Source organism: Hypanus sabinus, chromosome 8, assembly GCF_030144855.1.
Source record: "Hypanus sabinus isolate sHypSab1 chromosome 8, sHypSab1.hap1, whole genome shotgun sequence".
Taxonomy (NCBI): Eukaryota; Metazoa; Chordata; class Chondrichthyes; order Myliobatiformes; family Dasyatidae; genus Hypanus; species Hypanus sabinus.
Window position 1 is genome coordinate 85,096,077 of NC_082713.1, and position 22,288 is coordinate 85,118,364.

General features: G+C 41.0%; 1 protein-coding gene across 4 annotated transcripts in view; it reads left to right on the plus strand.

The window, feature by feature from the left end:
* Nucleotides 1-207: 207 nt before the first annotated feature.
* LOC132398279 (ribosomal protein S6 kinase alpha-6) overlaps nucleotides 208-22,288 on the plus strand; it is a 174,906-nt gene continuing 152,825 nt past the window's right edge. The window contains exon 1 of one of the 4 annotated variants that reach the window (XM_059977463.1): nucleotides 208-365. In XM_059977463.1, coding sequence (XP_059833446.1) covers nucleotides 282-365 — 84 coding nt within the window. In that variant the 5' untranslated portion in view covers nucleotides 208-281. Of the gene's footprint in view, nucleotides 366-551; nucleotides 624-872; nucleotides 948-22,288 lie in introns of those variants that run through there. The other 3 variants (XM_059977465.1, XM_059977467.1, XM_059977464.1) reach the window with 3 other exon arrangements.

The window sequence follows — 22,288 nt, forward strand, 5'->3', positions numbered from 1 at the left end:
GACGTACTGACACCATAGTTAAAGGGCGTACCGTTGGGAGCCATGTTGGGAAGGTCAAAACGGAAGCTCCAGCGGTGGCCATGTTGTGAAGGGATAAGCAGCTGGTCTGCCAGCGCCATGTTGTGAGAGACGGGCCATGTTGTAAAGGGCGGGGAGGCTTAGCGGCGGCCATGTTCTGAAGGACAGACTGTAAACGAACGGCCATGTTGTGAGGGGCGGGCTGTGCCTTTGCGAGGGGAGGGAGCTGCTCTCTTGCCTGGCCGCTGCACCATGAGCGGCGGATGCGCCTGGTGGTGGGGCTAGGATGCCGTTTGTGCAGCTGGAGAAAATCGTGGCAGAAAATGGATGCGTCGAGTGTGAGTGAGGTGAGAAGCATGAGGGGGCGTGCGGCAGAGGGGAGTGGGCCTGGGGCTGCGGCCAGCTGACTGAAAACCCGAGTCCGGCCATGCCCCGATCGTTGCTGCCTGTGCCCGGCCGTGTTACTGCGGCAGGAAGGTTGGTGCCTGACTCGAAATCCGTTCCGGAACAGGCATCACCGGGTCTGCTCTCCCGGTGCTGGGCACCCATTGACGGGATCGTGCGCCTGTCGCCGGCCCGGTCTCCCGCACTTGCTATGGAATAAGGTTGCTTCCTCATTACCGACACTGTAATCCAGGGGATTCCTTTCATAATGCACTGGACTTTTAATATAACTGCATGTTCTAGTTAATGGTTGAGCTGCCGCTTAGTATTCTTAGTATGCTGATGTCTATTCTATCTGATCTGTTCTCGCGCTTTCTTTTTACCCCTAATTACACTCCCGAGTTCCCATCAAGCCCTGTGCCGTTCCCCTCCCCTGTCTCAGATCTGTTTCTCAGTTGTTGGCCTCCTAACTCCTGGGCCAGTTTATGGGGTTTAGTTTCATTCTGGAGGCTCGATCACAAAGAAGTCTTCAGTACTGGATTCAGGTAATGCCGTCTTCTTGAAGTGTACTTGCTGGATTAGGCTTTAAAATACGTCTCCTTCTTATATGTTTATGAAAGGTACTATTTTGTAGAAGAGCGAATTATCTGAAGATGTGGCTAAGCAACACTCCTAAAAGTAGGCTTTCTGGTCATGATCCTGTTGAATTCCTCCGTGCAAATTGACTGTTGCATTGCCTATAGCAACGTCCTCATTTTAAACAGTTGTGAAGTACTTGGGGTGATCTAAAAGGGATATATGAAAGGCATAATGTAAAAGTATGATTTATGTTTCACACCTCCCCCTTGCTCACAGCACCCTAGGTATTCCTAATCTTGGTCACAATCCTTTCCATGTTGATAGTCCATTCATAGAATGTCTGATTTTCTCCATTCCTTTATATTTTATATGATTGCAGTGGTCACTTATAATGGCACATGATCATACTCCTACTAACTGCCCAATCTAGAATACTTACTGTACTCCTAATTGTTCATTAGAAGTTTCGCCATTATATTCACAAAATACTCTGCAGATGCTGGGGTCAAAGCAACACACACAACATGCTGGAGCAAGTCAGCAGGTCAGTCTGAAACATTGACTGTTCGTTTCCACGCTTTACCATCATACTTGCTGGAGGTTCATTGTGAAACTATGTTCTCATGTCCATCCTAAATGAGCTTTCAGTGCTTGTCTTTATGTTATTTGGGTTTCTGTGGCACATCATATACAGGTAGTAACCTGCCTCAATGACTATCGTCCGCTTACACCCTACATCCATGTGGATGAAGTGCTTTAAGAAGTTGGTGATGAAACATAAACTCCTGCCTGAGGAATGACTTGGATCTGCTCCAATTTCACCACTGTCACATGTTGACAGCAGATGCCATTTCATTGGCTCTTCACTCAACCCTAGAACATACAGACTGCAAAGGTGCCTACGTCAGGATACTCTTCATTGACTATAGTTCAGCATAAAATCCCCTCAAAACTAATCAATAACCCCTCAAGACCTCTGTCTCAGTACCTTCTCATTCAATTGGATCCTCAGTTTCCTCACTTGCAGACCTGAGTCAGTTCAGATTGGCAACAATCATCTTCAGCACAGGTTCACCACAAGGCTGTGTGCTTAGCCCCCTGCTCTACTCTCTTTACACTTGACCGTGGGCTAAGTGTAACCTCAATGCCATATTTAAGTTTGCTGATGACACCACTGTTGTAGGCTGGTGATAAATCAGCATATAGGAGGGGGATTGAAAATCTGGCAGAATAGTGCCACAGCAACAATCCCTCACTCAATGTCTGCTAAACTAAAAAGCTGATTATTAACTAGAGGAGATAGAAACCGGAAGCCCATGAGGCAGTCCGCATCGGGAGATCAGAGGTAGAGAAGGGTTAGCCACTTTTGCATTTACGTTTCAGAGTATCTGTCTTTGGTCCAGCACATAACTGCCATTACAAAAAAGGCACAGCAGCACCACTACTTTCTTAGAAGGCAAAGATTCGGCATGTTATCTGAAACATTGTCAAACTTCTATAGATGCAAGGTGGAGAGTATACAGACTGGTTACATCAAAGCCTGGTATGGAAACTCCAATGCTCTTGAATGGAAAAGTCTACAAAACGTAGCGGATACAGCCCACGCCATCATGGATAAAGCCCTCCACACCACTGAGCACATCTAAAAGGAATACTGTCATAGGAAAGCAGCATTCATCATTGAGGGCCCCCACCATCCAGATCGTGCCCTTTTCTCACTGCAGTCACGAAGAAGATGATACAAGAACCTCAGGATCCATGCCATCAGGTTCAGGAACAGGCATCACTTCTCAACAGGCTTTTGAGCCAGAGAGGATAACTTCAATCACCCTAACATTGAACTGCTTCCACTACTTACGGACTCACTTTCATGGACTCTGCATCTCAGGTTCTGAATGTTTATTGCTTATTCATTTATTATTATTCTTTTTTTTCTTCTTGTATTTGTTTGGTTTGTTGTCTTTTACACATTGGTTGATTTGTTGTGTCTTGTGAATTCCCACAAAAAGACTGAATCTCAGGGCAATATATGGTGATTTTGATAATAAATTTACTTTGAACTTTTTGTATTTTGTGTGGTTTCCTCTATGACATCTTTTTGATGTCAAAGTGCCCCCTTTTGAGGTTGTTGCTTCTTATTGTGCTCCTTCCCCAAAGATTCCCCAAGATTTCAACCTCTTTGGTATGAATTGCACAAAAGCCGCTTCTAGCTGCATGCTGCTGCTGGGTTGAAAGTAGTTTATGGTACAAAATGGGAGAAAAAATTTGAAATTAAGTAGTTTATCTGTGGTGAAGAAAGATTTCCATCATTCTGGTAAACCTGACAACAGGAACCTCTCCTTTAGAATGGTCAGACCTACTTTTTGATGGCGTTTTCAAATTCTCAGGCTGCTGTACAGATCTCACTTTTGTGTATTCTCACACTCAGGAAAGAAAGTTGCATTCAGAGGGAGTGAAAGAGAAAACTGCTATTTTGTAATTTGGCCACACTGAGCTTCTCATTGATGCTTTTCAGTATTATGAAAGAACATACGGCAACAGGATTAGAAGTTGACTTCTCTGTTACATCTTAACAAAAATGAATTTTTTTATGCAGTTACAGACTCTGATAATACAAACACATTATGGGATTAGTTGTACATATACTTTGTGTTTGGGTATTTAATTTTTTCATGGTACAAATGCCATATTTTTAGTGCTGTAGCCTCGTGCCTCCAGGCATCTGTGTTCACGACTGACATCAAGTGCTACGTGTTCATTCTCTCAATCTTTACATCCTGCTCCATCTTTCTCTGGGTGCACTGGTTTCTCAGAGACATAGTCAGTTCAGTGGCTACTTTTTTATGGTAAAAAGAATAAAATTGGGGTTTATGGGCATGTGTGAGAGAAGGACTTCATTGCAAGAGTACAGGGAAATAAAGAGAAGGAAAATGGGATTTATGGGACATCTCCCCTGTTCTGACTAATCACTGGGAAGTGAGGGAAATTCTTTGCTGTGAACTTCTGCATGTTGCAAGGATATTGTCAAAAACTGATAGTCGTCTAGGTCATGCTCCCAAGCTTAGTCTCAGTTTGATAATTCTGACTTTCAGAAATATTTAAAATTAATTTTAAAGTTTTATTCCGAAAAAAAAAACAAAAACTTGAAAGCTGGCTTAATAGTTAAATATAAATTAATGCTTTAGTAACATCTTGCACTAACTTAAGTCATTGCCAGCTCAGACCTGTGGAACATTGTATCTCTTACCTGAAGCACCAGTAACTATTCCTTTCCATTTGGATCAAGAGTAGAGTGCCTGTAGCTCCTTCAGGCACATTCTCTGGTGGGTGTATGCTGTTCAGCCCAAGTTTCACCTCTCAAAGTTCAACATTGTGCAGAGCCAGAAAGTCATAGAATTTGTGTTGAAAACGCTTGTTTGGAAATCTCAGAATTGCTGTGTTAAGAGAGTAATGGCAAGAAATGAGACAATTGCGCTATGATTATTTGACAAAATCTGGCCTGTTAAAAGTAAAGCATTTAGTTCTTATCCAAATATTGTTGTAATTTTGCTATGGCTTTCATAGTATAGGTAAACGAACAAACTATTTCCTACTCAGCAAGTACTTGGGAGAAACTTATAAAAAATGTCCTCCCCTACTGTGTTAGGATGCTCAGTGAATGGCACCTGGTATATGTCACGTTTAACAAGCAGCAGACCAGCTCTCAGTCACTGCCTTGGAAACTTTTCAGCTTCTACAGAAGGGATATTAGATGAAGCAAGAGGACTTTGAACCTGTAATTTCTCCAAGAAGTTGTGGAGCCTTTGCCCAGTTTATGTCTGAAGTGAGATTAGTTTTGCTGAGGTAGTTCCAGGAAACTCCGTAAAGGAGGTAAAAAAGTTTTATTAAAAGTGTGAGCAAAGAAAAGGTCAGGATAATAAAGAAGAAATTGAAAAACAAGTGGAAATACAATGATTAACATTTTTCTGCAGTGTTTTGGGAACATCGTGTGTTTTACTAGATTAATTTGGATTTGTCTTGTATTTATATACTTTATTTAAGGGCTTAAGTTGTGCTCTAGTTTAACATGTATACAGGTGTGCGCTACTTAACGTCCATTTGGGCAACATCCAATCACATATACGTCCGTTAATCCTGATCGGAGAACGTGACATAGCGGATGTAAGCAAGCTCGTGTATCGCGCGTCACTTGAGTGTAGTAGCATTATTGCTCTGTTTAATTTTCTTTCAGAAATATTACTATAAAGTGCATCATGGTTTCCAAACGCAGGAAAACTACTCCTAGTGATAGCAGCAGTTTAAAAAATAAAAAAGATTCAAAAGTTTAAAATGAAATTAAAAAGTTATTTCTGAATCCAGAACAAATCCTGTGCTTCTCACTATTAAGATTTGTCCATGGCCTTGTCTCGGAAGAGCAGATTGCAATATAAAATGCATGGAAGGAATGGTGTCAGCTTTCGCAATTGAGGCTGCGTTCATCTTGAGGAAAAGGTGTTTGTTTTCTTGGATTTCTGTCACACATTAGTTACATTCTAGGAAGGAGGAACAGGAGAGAGTTGATGAGGATCACCAAGGCTTTTTACACATCTAGAATAAACATACAAAGTTAGGGGACTGGGAATAGTTTCAAATTGATTTTAGTAGAAATCTGCAGATGCTGGAAATCTGAAACAAAGATAGAAAATGGTGGATGCATCTGAGGAATCAATATTTCAGGTCAAAAACCCCTAATCAGAACTGGAATTCTGAGAAGGGAAGTATATGTTAAATTGCAAAAGGATGAAGGGAGAGAGAATGGGTGATGCCACTGACAGGGTGAAGATGAGTTGAACAATTACCTTTGGAAACTTCAGTTCGAGACCGAAAAGTGGGAAACATATTAAAGCAACCTGTCTGAAATGTAACACTTGCTTATCTTCCCTCCTTTCCAGTTCCATTGAAAGTCTTTGACATGAAACATTGACCCAGCTTCACCTTCCCAGATGTTTCTTGGTCTGCTGAGTGCTTCCGGCATTTGTTATAAATTTGAATTACTATAAGTGTCCATCAGACATCAAGATAAATAGGTCCCATTGGTGCTATGCTTTGCTATGGCCTTTATAAACACAAAAATAGTTTACTTGTGCCCTGCATTCTGAACATTTTAAAAGATAAAAAGCTTTTAGGTAGCATGTTTAAGAAAGTGTGATTAACAAATAGCTTAAAAACTAGATCTGTATGTGTTTCTCTTTTCCACTCTTTTTATGAAATCAGTATATACTAGTGGTCACCAACCTTTTTAAGCCCAAGATCCCCTACCTTGGCCTTAGAGAAAGACAAGCTCAATCCCAAAATCGATTAGTTATACGCATCCGGGCAGAAAAGACCGGATGTAAAACCCTGCAACCCGGAAGTAGAAATAATGTATGAACACCAGGGGTCACCACCCTTTTTTGCACCACGGACTGGTGGGTGGGTTGTTAAAGATGACCGGAATACAGCGATACTCGAAGCAGGTTCCTTATGTCCAGTCTATTCCGCAATTTAGTTTACGTGGCTATCAGCACTTAGCTGCTGTCCCGCTTGCTCACGTTTTTTCTGCTGAAAAATCTCAATGGGTTTGTCTTTAAGCGCAGGGTGCTTGGACTCAAGGTGCCGAAGCAGTTTTGAGTGCTTCATTGCCTCATTAGACAGCCTCCGGGCCCAAACTCCAGCCTCCCGCCCATCGCCAGGCACCCTGGCCAGGTGCAGCTGTTCCTGTACCGGGGCCGTGGCGGTTGCAGTCTGGAGAGAGCAACAGGGCATGTGTCCACCCCCCTTGTAGGATCTATCGGCCGACAAAAGTTTGTCTCGAGGGATGATTTTCTGTAGATTGCAGCGAGGTAGCTGCTCTGATACTTACAGAACCCTGAGCCTGAATTAAGTTGTCTGCGAATATTTTAGCACCGGGTTCCCCACGAACATTTGGTGTGGTAAATGGGTTTAGAGGCGGCACCCATCTGTCCATGCTCCAGGCCAGTAGTGATGGCGCTTCCCTTCGGCCGGTTACCCGAGGTCAACCAGTGATCCCTGGTGCGAGGGTATCACTGTGGTTAGGTGACTGATGACCTCGTGTGCGTTCAAGTTCAATAGTGGGCGTGACAGGGAATGAGGAAAGGTGCAGCTGACTCATATCGTTTCCGTGCGGCCTGGTGGTTGGGGACCACTGAAGTACACTGTAGTGCGTGGGGAGGGGTGGGGGAGCTACGCGCATGCGCACTGGGCAGAAAGAACGGAACTAAAACCCTGCAACCGGGAAACAATCTCTCAACAGTATTTGTGTATTTCTTTTTCTTTTTTTTTCGGGATCAGCTGGGAAAGTCTCAAAGATCGACCGGTTGGCGATCACTAGTATATGCAGCGAATTCTGATTATTGGGCCATCGGTTAATCAGCCTTCATCGTTTATTTGGGACAAATCTTAAAGAACAGAAGAAGAATTGAGAAAATAGCCAGGATTCATTGTGTTTATTTGGGGCATTATACCACTTAATTGGGACAGGATACTTGCTGAAGTTTCAAACTAGTGTCAGTTGTGTGCACTTGTGAGGCTGTTAGATACTACACTGTGCTAAGAGTGAACAGTTTTTAAATAGTGTCAGTTAAATATGTTTGTGTTCAATAAATAGTGAATTTTGTCACTGATGGTTGGTGAGAAATAAGCAGCAAGACAGTTCAGAACATTTTTTGCTGACTGTGGTTTCAAGCATTCAGGCTTGGATATGCTAGAAACGGCTGGGAGTAAAAATTTAATTATTTCACTACTTCAACAGCCATTTTGAATGTTGCAATGAAAATGAAGATTGGAGGATGCAGTTGTTGAAAGCTTTGTATGAAGGTATTTAAAGAGCAAACACGAGGAAATCTGCAGATGCAGATACCTCCTCTTATTTACCCCTTGATAATGACCCCACTAAGGAGCACCAGGCCACTATCTCCTATACCATCACCAACCTTATCAGCTCTGGGGATCTCCCATCCACTGCCACCAACCTCATAGTTCCCACACCCCGCACTTCCTGTTTCTACCTCCTACCCAAGATCCACAAACCTGCCTGTCCAGGTAGACCTATTGTCTCAGCTTGCTCCTGCCCCACTGAAATCATTTCTGCATACCTTGACACTGTCTTATCCCCCCTTGTTCAATCTCTTCCCACCTATGTTTATGACACTTCTCATGCTTTGAATTTTTTCAATGATTTTAAGTTCCCTGGCCCCCACCATCTTATTTTCCACAATGGACGTCCAGTCCCTATATACCTCCATCCCCTACTGAGATGGTCTCGAAGCTCTTCGCTTCTTTTTGGATTCCAGACCTAACCAATTCCCCTCTACCACCACTCTCCTCTGTCTAGTGGAATTAGTTCTTACTCTCAATAATTTCTCCTTTGGCTCCTCCCACTTCCTCCAAACCAAGGGTGTAGCCATGGGCACCCGTATGGGTCCCAGTTATGCCTGCCTTTTTGTTGGCTTTGTGGAACAGTCCATGTTCCAAGTCTATACCGGTATCCATCCCCCTCTTTTCCTTCGCTACATCGACGACTGCATTGGCGCTGCCTCCTGCACGCATGCTGAGCTCGTCGACTTCATTAACTTTGCCTCCAACTTTCACCCTGCCCTCAAATTTACCTGGTCCATTTCTGACACCTCCCTCCCCTTTCTTGATCTTTCTGTCTCCATCTCTGGAGATGGCCTATCTACTGATATCTACTATAAGCCTACAGACTCTCACAGCTACTTGGACTATTCCTCTTCCCACCCTGTCTCTTGCAAAAAAGCTATCTCCTTCTCACAATTCCTCCGTCTCTGCCGCATCTGCTCTCAGGGTGAGGCTTTTCATTCCAGGAGGAAGGAGATGTCTTTCTTTTTTAAACAAAGGGGCTTCCCTTCGTCCACCATCAACTCTGCTCTCAAACGCATCTCTCCCATTTCCCGCACATCTGCCCTCACCCCATCCATCCGCCACCCCACTCGGGATAGGGTTCCCCTTGTCCTCACCTACCACCCCACCAGCTTCCTGGTCCAACATATAATTCTCCATAACTTCCGCCAGCTCCAACGGGATCTCACTACCAAACACGTTTTTCCCTTCCCCCCACTTCTGCCTTCTGCTTTTCACAGGGATCGCTCCCTACAGTTATAATAGTATTGTTAGTGTTCCATTTGTTTTGTATTTCCATTTAAATACATCATTTGTTACTCAGTTAAATCTCCATGTGGCAAACCTGGTTCTCACCCTCAAAAATTTTTCTTTCTCCTTTTTCTCCTATGGTCCACTCTCAACTATCAGATTCTTTTTTCTCCAGCCCTTGACCTTTCCCACCCAGCCAGCTAGCCTCTTTCCCCTCCCCTCACCATTTAATTCAGGCAACTTCCCCCTTCTCTCTCAGTCCTGAAGAAGAGTCTCAGTGCGAAAAGTCAATTGTTTACTCTTTTCCATAGATGTGGCCTGAGGCAGGAACCGGGTATTGATAGTAGATGATCAGCCATGATCTCAAAATGGCGGTGCAGGCTCGAAGGGCTGAATGGTCTACTTCTGCACCTATTGTCTATTGACTTGCTGAGTTTTTCCAGTATTTTGTGTGTGTGTTGCTAAACTGTAGCTTGTCTTCGTAATACCTTATTAACTATTTCCATTAAAATGGTTGTTTGGGGCAGTCACTTAATTGGGCCAAAATGTACTGGTCCTGATTTGTTCCAGTTAACTAGAATCCACTGTACTTGGTTGAGAGGCAGTGGAGTGGTATAATTGATTAATTATGAATTCACTGAAATAAAGCAAATCTACATGTAAATTGTTCTGTCTTTCTCCATTGTATATATAGTATGCTTTATATTTCATTTGTAGTAAAGTGAAATAGCAACAGTGACCCTGAGGAACAGATGGGTAGCATGTTTTGGAAAGGTGCAAAAATGTCATGGGGACAAATTTGTTAGATGTATCCAGGAAGGACTCTTGATACTATGTAGACAGGCTGACTAGAGGAGTGGCCATATTGGATTTGGTGCCAGGCAATGAACCTCGTCAGGTGTCAGATCTCTTGGTGGAAGAGCAATTTGGAGACAGAGCACAACTCCCTGACATTTACTTGGACAGGAATGGAAGCAGACAGTATGGGAAAGTATTTAATTGGGGAATGGGGAATTATGCTATTAGGCAGAAACTATGGATAGATATACTCAGGGAAAAGCATAAAAAATGTGGGGGTTCTGGATACGTTTGTCCCATTGAGCAGGGAAAGGATGATGGAGTGAAGGAGCCATGCTTGACAAGAGATTTGGAACATCTCGTCAAGAGGAAGAAAAAATCTTACTTAAGGTTTAAGAAGCAAGAATCAGACTCCCAAGAGTTACAAGATAGCCAGGAAGGAGTTGAAGAATGGATTTAGGAGAAATACAAGGGGCAATGGGAACACCTTGGCAAGTAGGATTAAGGAAAATCCCAATGGCATTCAACAGAAATGTGAAGAACAGGATGGCCAGAGTGAGGGTGGAACTGATTAGGAATAGTAGAGGAAACGTGCCTGGAGTCAGAGAAGATAAGGGTGGTCCTTAATGAATACTTTGCTTCAGTATTCCCCAATGGCAGGGAGCCTGGTGTTTGTGAAGACAGCGTGAGGCTGATATGATTGAACAGGTCGGTGTTTAGGAAAAGATATACTAAAACTTTTGGGGGGAAAAGACACATTAGTTCCCAGGGCTTGCTAGGAGATAGCCCAGGTTACCTCAGGAAGTGAGGGAAGGGTTGGTGCCCATATGGTGATGATCTTTGCACCCTCACTGGCCTCAGGAGTAGTACCAGATACCAGATGATTGGATGGTGGTAAATATTAATCCTTTGTTCAAGGAAGGGAGTAGGAATTACCATGGGAATTATTGAATAGTAAGTTTTATTTCAGTGGTGGAGAGGATTATTGGATAGAATTCTTAAAGACAAGAGTTTATCATTATTTGGAGAGCCATAGCCTGATTAAGGATGGTCAGTATGGTGTTGTGAGGGGCAAATCATGGCTTATGGGCCTGATTAAATTCTTTGAGGATATGACAAAGCACATTGATGAAGTTAGAACAGTGATTGTGGTGTTTATGGATTTTATTAAGGCTTATAATAACGTTCCCCAGGGTAGGATCATTCAGAAAGTCAGGAGCATGGGATCTTGGAAAACGTGGCTGCGTGGATACAGAATTGGCTTGCCCATAGAAGACAGATGGTGGTAGTAAATGGAGTATTCTGCTTGGAGGTCTGACCATCGTCGTTCCACAGTCATCTGTTCTGAGACCCCTGCTCTTTGTGATTTTTATAAATGACTTCGAGGAAATGAAAGGATTGGTTAATAAGTTTGCAGATGACATGAAGATTGAAGGAGTTCTGGAGGGTTATTATAGGTTGCAACAGGTATTTTGGCTGGATGTAGAACTGTGTTGAGAAGTAGCAGATGGTGTTCATCCCAGAAACATTTGAAGTGATTCATTTTGGAAGCTTTGAAGGGAGAATGCAGAAATTATGGCAGGATTCTCGGCAGTGTGGATGAGCAGAGAGGTCTTGGGGTTCACATCCATAAATCCCTCAAAGTTGCAACACGAGTTGATGGGGTTGCTAAGAAGGCATATGGTGTGTTGACCTTCATTAGTAAGAGAACTGAGTGTAAGAGTGGTGAGGTGATGTTGCAGCTCTATATAACCCTGGTTGGAACACTTGGAATATTTGTGTTCAGTTCTGCTCAAGTAGGAAGCTCATGGAAGCTTCAGGGAGGGTGCAAAGGAGATTTGCCAGGATGCTGCCTGTACTGGAGGGCATTTTTATGATGATCAGTTGAGCAAGCTAGGGCTTTTCTCGTTGGAGTGAAGGAGGATGAGAGGGGACTTGATAGAGGTGTACAAGATGATAAGAGGCATAGGTTGAGTGGATAGCCAGAGACTTTTTTCCCCAGTTTGGAAATGGCTAATACCAGGAGGCATAATTTAAGGTGCTTGGATATAGAGATGATATCAGAAGTAGGTTCTTTAGACAAAGAGTGTGGGTGCATGCAATGCCAAGTCAGGAGTAATGGTGGAGACAGATCCATTAGGACATTTAAGAAAATCTTAGATAGGCATATGGATAATAGAAAATAGAGAGTTATGTAGGAGGGAAGGGTTAGATTGATCTTCAGTAGGTTAAAGGGCCTGTATATTGGCATAATGTTCTATGTTTTATGTTCTTAAATGCTGTGTTACAGCTGGTAGGTTTTGTAATTCTTTAGGAATATGGTAAATTTTGTATAATGCTATAACTAAATTGTTTTATTGTTTTGGGTTTCTGTGGAGGTGTGAAAGCTGATGCATTGGAAGAACCGTCAATTGATTTTGATCAGTACAGTGAGGAAGTCTGACGCAGGATTGATGAAATGCGTGGGTGAAGTAACAAAGGACTGCTTGCACTGGCTGTTAATATCTTGAAGTATATTTAAAAATTACAGCTTGAAACAATTTATATTCCTTGCCATATCCCTGGTCTGAAATAATTTTTCTGCATTCATGTTTCAACAGGTATTAAGCTTAGCCATTTTTGACTGAGAATTTATTCTGCACAGGTCTAGACATTCAGTTTCAGCACAAATCAGGAAGTATTTAAAGACATGGACGTCTGTTTTGTTAATTAGCATCTGTATAGTCGACATAAATTGAAAATGGTGAATAGCCAATTTAATTTGCAAAGGATGAAAGCCAGTTTATCCACAAAGATTATGCAGCCGTACAAATTGATGTCATGTCAATAAAGGTATTCTGCATGAGTAGATTTTACTGGATACTCCAAGGTTCCAGTTGGTCACTTTTGAGTGTATTTCTCATCATGCTGCTAAGTGTGAGGTGAAGGATTTATGCTAGTGATAGCCAAATAAATGCCACCAAAAGCCTTAATGTATGCAATCAATTCTACCTGGACAAATGTTTTTTTCCTTAAAATTAAGTGAGCATTCAGATCTAAAAGTGCTGTTGATACAGTAGTGCTAGAAAGTTTGTGGATGCTGTAGAATTTTCTCTATTTCTGCATAGGTATGATCTAAAATGTGATCAGATCTTCACCTGAGTTCTAAAACTAGATAAAGAGGTCAATTAAATAAAAAACATGAAAAAACATTATATATGTTCATTTATTTATTGAGAAAAATGATCCAATGTTACATGCATTTGTTGGAAGAAGTATGTGAACCTCTGGGGTAATACTTTCTACAAAAGGTATTTGGAGTCTGGTGTTCCAATCAATGAGATGAGATTGGACGTGTGCGTTGTAGAGGTGCCCAGCCCTATAAAAGAGACACACAAAGTCAGGTTACTGACGAAGCCAGCTCTTCTCAAGAAAGATCTGTTTATATACACCATGCCTCAATCAAAACATCTTAGAAGAGAACCTTAGAAGAAGAATTGCGAGATGCATGAAGATGGAGAAGGCTACAAAAGGCCCGAGTGTTCTTCAGTCCACGGTAAGAGAAATTGTCTACAAATGGAGAAAACTCAGTACTGTTGTTACCTTCCCTCAGAGTGGGCATCCTGCAAAGGTCACATCAATGGCACAACGTGAAATGCTGAAGGAGGTGAAAAAACCCAAGGGTAACAGCAAAAGACCTGCTGAGGTGTTTAGAACTTGCTAAAGTCTCTGTTCATGTGTCCACTATAAGAAAAACACTGAACAAGATTAGTGTTCATGGAAGGACACCTCTGCTCTCCAGAAAAAAATTGCTGTATGACTCAAGTTTGCAAAAGACCACCTGGATGTTCTGCAACACTTCTGGGACAGATGAGACTTTGCAATCGTTGTGGGAACAATGAATTCAAAATTGTATAAAGACATTTTACAGGAGTATGTCAGGGTAGCAGTCCATCATCATTAAGCTTAATTGAAGTTGGATAATGCAACAAGACAATGTCTGAACGACAAGAGTAAATCAACAACAGAATGGTTTAAAAAGAAGAAAATTTGTGTTTTGGAATGTCCGATTCAAAGTCCTGACCTTAATCTTATAGAAATGTTGTGAAAGGACCTAAAGCAAGCAGTTCATACAAGGAAGCCCACCAGCATCCCAGAGTTGAAGCAGTTTTGCAAGGAGGTATGGCTCCTCCAAGACAATTTGCAGGACTGATCAACAGTTACTGGAAACGTTTTGTTGAAGTTATTGCTGTACAAGGGGGTCATAGCAGTTACTGAAAACAAACGTTCACATACTTTTTCTAACAAATGCATGTGATATTGGATCATTTTTCTCAAAAAATAAATGAACAACTATAATGTTTTTGTGTTAATTATTTAATTGGGTTCTTTTTATCTAATTTTAGGACTTGAATGAAGATCTGATCACGCTTTAGGTTATTTATTGCAGTAATAGAAAAAATTCTACAGGGTTCACAAACTTTCTAGCACCAATTTATTCTTGTCCATGGGAGATGAATTATTCCAGTTTTTCATAAAAGTTATGAAAATTGTGACTGTAGTATATGCTGTAATGTAGTTCATAAAGCCAAAGTGCTTAATTGTCCAGTATCATTGCATGTACATTTACTGTGCCCCTTTCCAGTGCTCTTGCTTTTCAACTGATAGAGTGTGTTTATCCTGCACTCCTCAGCCTTTCGACTTCTACTGCACATTGACAACAGTGCATTCAGAGCAACTCCGTCACAAAGCAAGACTCTAGGTTGAAACCCTCTGTCTATTTTAGAACTGTCCTATGCATGTCTATGTTAACTGTCTGGCTGTTTTGTTAAGGCTCCAACCCATTACAATAAAGGAAAACGCTCAAAGAATGTGTGTGTGTGAGAGACTGACTCACTCACTCCATTGGTAGTGTCCCAGCTGTCTATGTGATGCACAGGCCACAGCTGTACATTATGGAGAGCAAGCTGTTGCCTGTGTAGCAACCTCCCCCTCTCTACACAGCTGATGGATCCAACGGAAGGGCCTCACAGAAATTGCCAGCCAGTGTTGCATTCAACGGTAGGACTGCCTTCGGGACTCCAGCTCTGGAATTTTCCTCGGGGTGTACTTCCCATGACTGGATATAGTGGCAAGGTGTGGAAGTTTGAGATCAAGAGTTTTCCTTCTAGATGAGTTGCCAACCACGGCTTTCAAGCCCTATCTGCCCGAAGTGACTGGTTTTAAGGTGCCGGTAACCTGCCTTTACTCCTCCTGTCAGTCTTAGTAGCTGAGCCACATGTGAAGACCAGGAGCTGGACTTGGTTGTCAGAGGCTATTTGAGAGGCATACCACTGAGTGCATTTAATATCCTCACTATCTTCGATGGCTATAAAAACCTTAAACAACCAATATATCATTATGTTAAGAGTGAAAGGATAGCTAGGGTGAGAGCAGGTCTCCTTAAGTATTGGTATTGTATTCTATGGGTGGAGCCATAGAAAATAGGCAAGGTCTCAAATGAATACTTCTCACCTGTATTTACCCTGGAGAGGGACATGGACGGCACTGTGTTCAGGGGAAAGAACAGTGATATTCTGGAGCACATTAATGTTATAAAGGCAAAGTTTCTGGAGTTCCAGAAAAGCATAAATATTGGAAAAAAGTCATTGGGCCCTGATCAGGTGTAGTCGGCTTTTCTTATCTGCAAGTTCCACATGCGCGAATTCAACCAACCACGAATCGAGAAAACCCTCACGTCTCGTTTGTTCACTGCTTTGTTCCTGTGAAAAAATGGCTCCTAAAATGCCATTACGTGGTCAAAGCAAATCCTCAAAGGCTAAGAGGGAGTGTAAAGTGCTACCTCTGGCCGAGAAAGTAGATGAGAGCAAGAGAAAAGAGTTTAAGGCTAGTTAAGGGATAGCTTAAAGCGATACAACCTCAAGAACATAAAGATCACGGGAGAATCGGCATTGGCTAATGCTGAGGCCACAGCAGCATTCCCAGAGGAGCTCAAGGAGCTCATAGAAGAGAAAGGGTACTTTGCAAGATTTGTTTGATGATGCAAAGAAAAAGAGAAGACAGCTTCCTATAACAATGTTTCTAACTGAAGCATCTGCAATTCTGAAGTCTCAACATTCAACGCTAGAAGATCCTCAGCTCTCAACCTCCACAGTTCCTGACTTTAGCCTCCTCCAAAGCATCCTTATTCCATAAACAAAACAGTAACAACTACTATACAGGTATTTCAAGTTTTATTTGTTGTTTGATCATTGTTCACCTCGCGTCTCGTTCGTTCGTTGCTTGTGTTATGAGCGAGAGGAACATGTACAGTTTTTTGTCAATATTCCCTAAACATTACAGTATAACAACTATTTATATGGTATTTATATTGTATTAAGTATTATAAGTAATCTAGAGATGATTTAAAGTATACCGGAGGATGTGTGTAGGTTATATGCAAATATTATATAAGGGACTTGAGCATCTGTGTTTTTTGGTATCCGCGGGAGGTCCCGGAACCAATCCCTCGTGGATAAGGAGGGCTGACTGTATATCCTAGGGAAGCAAAGGAAGAAATTGTTGGTGCTTTGGCAGAGATATTTGTAACTTCTTTGGTTATAGGTGAGGCACTGGAAGACTGGAAGATAGCTGATATCAAACATTTATTTCAGAAGGAATATACCAAAGAACTAAAGGTCAATGGTAGGAAAGTTATTGAAAGAGATTCCAAGAGATGGGATTTTTATTTGTAGTTGGAAAGCAGTGTGGGAAATAATATCCCATGAATCATGGACCTTTAAGACCTTTAATGAGACGAAGGTGATAGATAGCCTAGTGTCTTGGTGTGAGGACAATAGCTATTTCCTTAGTGTCATCAAAACAAAAGACACTGATTATTGGCTTAAATTGGGGCTAAGCACATACCCCTGTTTGTGTCAATGGTGCTGTGGAGAAGGTGGTTGAAAGTTTCAAGTTCTTCGGTATAAATATCAACAATAATTTGCTGTAGTCTAGCTACATAGTCACTTTGGCCAAGAAAGTGCATCAGTGCCTTTACTTCCTCAAAGGCTCAGAGCCTCACTAATTTTTATAGGTGCACCATAGAGAGCACCCAAGCATCTGAGCTTGGTATGGCATCTGCTCTGCCCAAACAGCAAGAAATTACAGAAGGTTGTGAACGCAGCCCAGTCTATCAGAAAAAAAATTCCATTCCTCTGTTGACTCTGTACATCCCACTTCCTCAGGAAAGCAGCCAACGTAATCAAAGACCCTCTTCCCACCCTGGTTATTTTCTCTTATCATGCCCTTCTGTTGGGCAGAAGATACAAAAGCTTGGGAATGCATATCATAAGGCTGAAAGACAGTGATGAACTGACCTTGTGTTCAATAAATAATTCTAAATTTCTCAATCTACCCTATTAGACGACCTGCACTGTTAACTGTTAACACTGTATTCTGCATCCAATTACTGTTTTTCACTTTCACTACCTCAGTATACTTATGTATGGAATATTCTTTATGGATGGGATGCCAACAAAGCTTTTCATTGTATCTTGGTACTTGTGACAAAAACAAACCAATTAGATGGTCCTGGATAGTAGGCTGGTCTGGAAGTTAGATCACAAGGCAGGATATACACAGTGAATGTCAGGGCCCTGGGGAGTGTTGTTGAACAGAGAGACACAATAGAAGGTACAACAGTAAGTACAAATACATAGTTCTCTGAAAGTGACAACAAAGGTAGGCATGATGGTGAACAAGGCCAATGGCATGTTCGCCTTCATCAGCTGAGACATTAAGTACAAGATAATGGTTAGGACATTATCATCACCTGAAAAAGATGTGATTAAGCTAGAGAAGGTGGAGAAAAGATTCACAAGAATGCTGTCTGGATTGGGAGGACTTGAATTATAAAGCAATTGGTTAGTTTGTGTCTGCTTTATTGGGAACAAAGGCTGAGAGGTGACATGATAGAAGTATATAAAATAATGAGAGGCATAGATAGCTACACTCTGTTTCCATGGTAAGGATGTCTAAAATAAGAGGGAATAGTTTTATGGTGAGAGGAAGGATTGTAAAGGGAACCAAGGGGTAAATATTTCACATACAGTGGAAAGTATTGGAATGAGCTGCTAGAGGAGGTGGAAGAGGCAAGAATCGTAACGACATTTCATATGCATCCAGGCACATGATTGAATGTGTGACACAAAAGGATATGGCAGCACTGGGCTGAGGAGCCTCATTATGAGTTGTTTCTTGACGTCATCCCTCTGACTAAGCTTTTGAATTACCCTCTTGCAGAACTGTGGCATGACCTGCATCTTGAAATATTTCTCAGATCAAAACTCTACAAAGACTGTAATGTAATTTCTTATCACACATGATTTTATTCTGACGTCATAGTGCAGCTGTGTATAAGCCCGCTTGACTACTGGGTTAAAGTCTTACTGTAATTAAAGGATCTGAAGTCTATTAAGGCAAATTCCTCTGAAGAATCTATTGAAGTTAATTAAGAGGAAAAGGAATTGTAATAGTGTAGGCTTTGTGCCTCCAGAACATTGTTAAATTTTCACAGCTAATTGTTGTCACAGCCATACAGATATATAGAAGGTTAGCAGTAAAAGAAATAACAACTTACATATATGTTTTAATATTGTTTTGCATTTGTGGGTCTGGTAACTTTGCATATTTAATGTCTTGAATTAGGTTCTGTTTGAAGATTATCTTTTGAAAGAATTTTTGCACATGCAATGTGTTGACTGCAAGCATTGATTATTACTTTTAATATATTGAGACTTGTTTGGATGTAAGTTATTTCCTTGAAGTAAGGCCATTTGTGTATTTATAAAGATGCATCTTCATTTTCATAAATTATTTAATGCATAAATAACAGCTTTAATGTTTGTATGAACTGCTTCACACCTGTGGACATGGCAAACTATCATTGAATGTTGCTGCAAGTAAACAGGCCTTTTGGTCCCTGAGCCCCAACCAACCATCAAACCTCCATCTGCACAGATCCAACTAACCCCATTTTATCTCCAAATATTTTGATAAACTCTTAAGTTTTTACCACCCACTAATGCACTAGCAGCAATTTATAGAGGCAGGTTAACTAATCAACCTACTTATATTTGAACAGTGGGAGGAAATTGTAGTACATGGAGGAAATCAAGTAAGTCACAGGATAAATGTGAAGATCTCACACACATGTATTGGAAGCCAGAATTATTAAGAATTGATACTAGTTTTATTTTGCTGGCCCTTTTGAGAGAAACCTTTCTTATGAAGTATTAAATGTACACATCAGTGGCAGGTATTGTTGTCTCTTCTGATTAAATGAATTTTACATTTATTTTACATTGTAGCAAAGTGGGAAATAGTTTTATCTTGTATGTCTTGCTGTCTGGTTGTAAGTTGCTACTGATGAAGGGTCTTGGCTTAGATTGTCAACAGTTCACTGCCCTCCAGTGATGCTGCCTGACCCACTGTGTTCCTCCAGCATTTTGTGTGTGTTCCGCAAGATTTCCAGCATCTGCAAAATCTCTTGTCTTCATTTAGTTGCCATAAGCTAATGGATATGCATATATGATTTTAGGGTATTAATTTTCAATTAATTAATTTAATTTTCACGATGATGTTGAAGGTTGTCATTGTTTCCAGTAACTTGATAGATAGGACAATAAGAAAGAGTCTTGGATTTATATAACTTCTTTCATAGTTTTATTAGTGTGAGCTGAATCTAACAGTATTTGACAGGCAAAAGAAAATCTGTAGATGCTGGAAATCTGAACCCTTCGGGTCCTGCTGAAGGGTTTCGGTCCAAAACATCAACTGTACGTTTTTCCAGAGATGCTGCCTGGCCAACATTTTGTGAGCAGGATCTGGCAAAAGCAGATTGGGAGCAGGTGCCTGTGGATAAATTGACAGTTGATAAGTGGAGTCTTTTAAAGGAGAGAGTGAGTTCAGGACCAGTATGTTCTGGTAAGGGTATAAGTCAGAGAAGACAGGATTAGAGAATTGGATGCCAAAGTATAGTGATGGTTTGATCAGAACAAAAAATCAGATGTAGGCAACTGGGATCAAGGGAGCCTTTCACAAACAAGAAAATCTGCTGCAGATGCTGGAAATCCAAGCAGCACACAAAATACTGGAGGAACTTAGCAGGCCAGGCAGCATCTATGGAAAAGAGTACAGTCAATGTTTCGGGCCGGTCTGCTGAGTCCCTCCAGCATTTTGGGTGTTGCTTGGATTTCCAGCAGATGGGGTCATGAAGTAAGATGAAGAAAAATCCTGAGACATTAAATGTTAATGTTATGTGACTCAGAGGTGTTGATATTTCTTCAGGGCTGGATGTTGCTATAGGAAGTAAGGAATGAGATAGCTAGCACCTTGATGGATCAGATCAACACAAGTATATAGAGTGGTGCAGAAGGCATACTTGCCTTAAGAGCTAACAACATAGAGAACATAAGGTGAGATGTTATGTTGCAACTTAACAAAACACTGGTTAGACTCAGCTTGGAGTATTGTGTGTACTAGTTGTCATATTATAGGAAGGACGTTATTGCACTGGAGTAAGTGCAGAGGAGAATTACCAGGATGTTGTCTAAATTGGAGGACTTTAGTTATTAGGAGAGTTTCAGTAGGGTTTGTTTTCCTGAAGTGAAGGAGACTAACTTGATAAAGGTATATGAGATTTTCAGAAGTATACTTTTAAGGTGAGAAGAAAGAGTTCTAAAGGTATTTTTAAAGGAATGTTTATCTTTACATAGTGGTTGATAGCTGGAACTTCTTGCCAGAGGAGACAATGAAGTCTGATACATTCAAGTACATTTAGCAAACATTTTTACAGGCACTTAAATAGATAAGGCATAAATGGAGACAGACCTAAGCAGGGTTAGTGCAATTGGTCAAAAAGCACAACCTGGTTGCAGTAGACTGAAAGTCCTGTTTCCATGCATCACAATTCTGTGATCTCTGGATATTTCCAAGTCTTCCAATGACATGCTTTAGAGGTGTTATCTGTGTTTTGTTTATCATTAGCAATAGTATATAGTTCACATAATAAGTTATTTTCATGAATGATATTTAAGAGTACTGCAACATAGATATTTTACAGTTAGTTGGGGGGGTGGGTGTTAATGCAAGGTCTTGTTCCAAAGTGTGGTACCTCCAATAGTGCATGCTCTCCATTGTAAAGGATATAATAAGACCTTAAGATATAGGATCAGAACTAGACAATTTAGTCCATTAGATTTTTTTAAACCTCATTCTCCAGCCTTATGCCCATAACCCTTATCCCTGCTTACCAATCAAGAACCAATCACTATCTCCCCAGTCCTTTGCAGCATTGAATTTCACAAAATTCACCATCCTCTGGCTGAAGAAATTCCTTATCCCAGTTCTAAAGTGACGTTCTTTTATTCTGATAATGTGCCCTCTGATCCTAGACTCTCCTGCTGATGAAAACATCCTCTCCATTTCCAGTTTATTCAGGCCTTTCAGTATTGGGTAGGTTTCAGTGAGATCAACTGCTCACACCCGCTCATCCTTCTGAACTCCAAATGCAGGTGAAGAGACATCAAACATGTCAAGCCTTTTGTTCCTGGGATCATTCTAATGAACCACCTGTGGACTTTCTCCAGGTCCAGCACATCCTACCTTAGATATGGTTCAAAAATTACTCACAATATTCCAAATGCAGTCTGATCAGTACTTTGTAAAGCCTCAGCAACGCATCTTTGCTTTTATATTTTAGTCCTTTCAGAATGGCCACAATGCCATCAATTCCTTCATCAGATCAAGGAATAAAATCCTTTTCCTTCTGTAGCAATTGCTATTTGCCAGATTGATATTTACTACACATTACTCAATGAAAACTAACCTGTGAATAAGTTGAAGAATTCTATGTTGTTACTCTGGGATTTAACCACTTTTCTAGATTTGCAATTCTTTTCAACATCTGATTGTGGTTCTGAATTCCGTTGTGCTAATATAGCTTTAAAATAGTTTTGATACTGTGAGAAGTCAAGCTTAGCATTAAAAATACATTTATGAATAGATAGCAATGTTACTCATCCTGACAACAATGACTAAAAATCACTTAAAATTTTTGGGATGTAATTCCGTTAGAAATTGTCAGTATTCTTCAGCATTTGTCTAATAAATTTCTGATGAGTGAATAGTTGCTCTGATGAATTCTTCAAAATGCAACTGATAAACACTGGTTGTATTGAATATTTTATAATTATCCCTTTCTTGGATGTTGAATTAGTATCTGAATGTAGGGAAATGACTGCACATAAAATTTATCTTAATGCCTGTTTTGTATATTGTGTAGTCATTTCTTGATTTAAAGCCATGGATTGTTCAAAGCATCTAATTATGAATTCAGTGC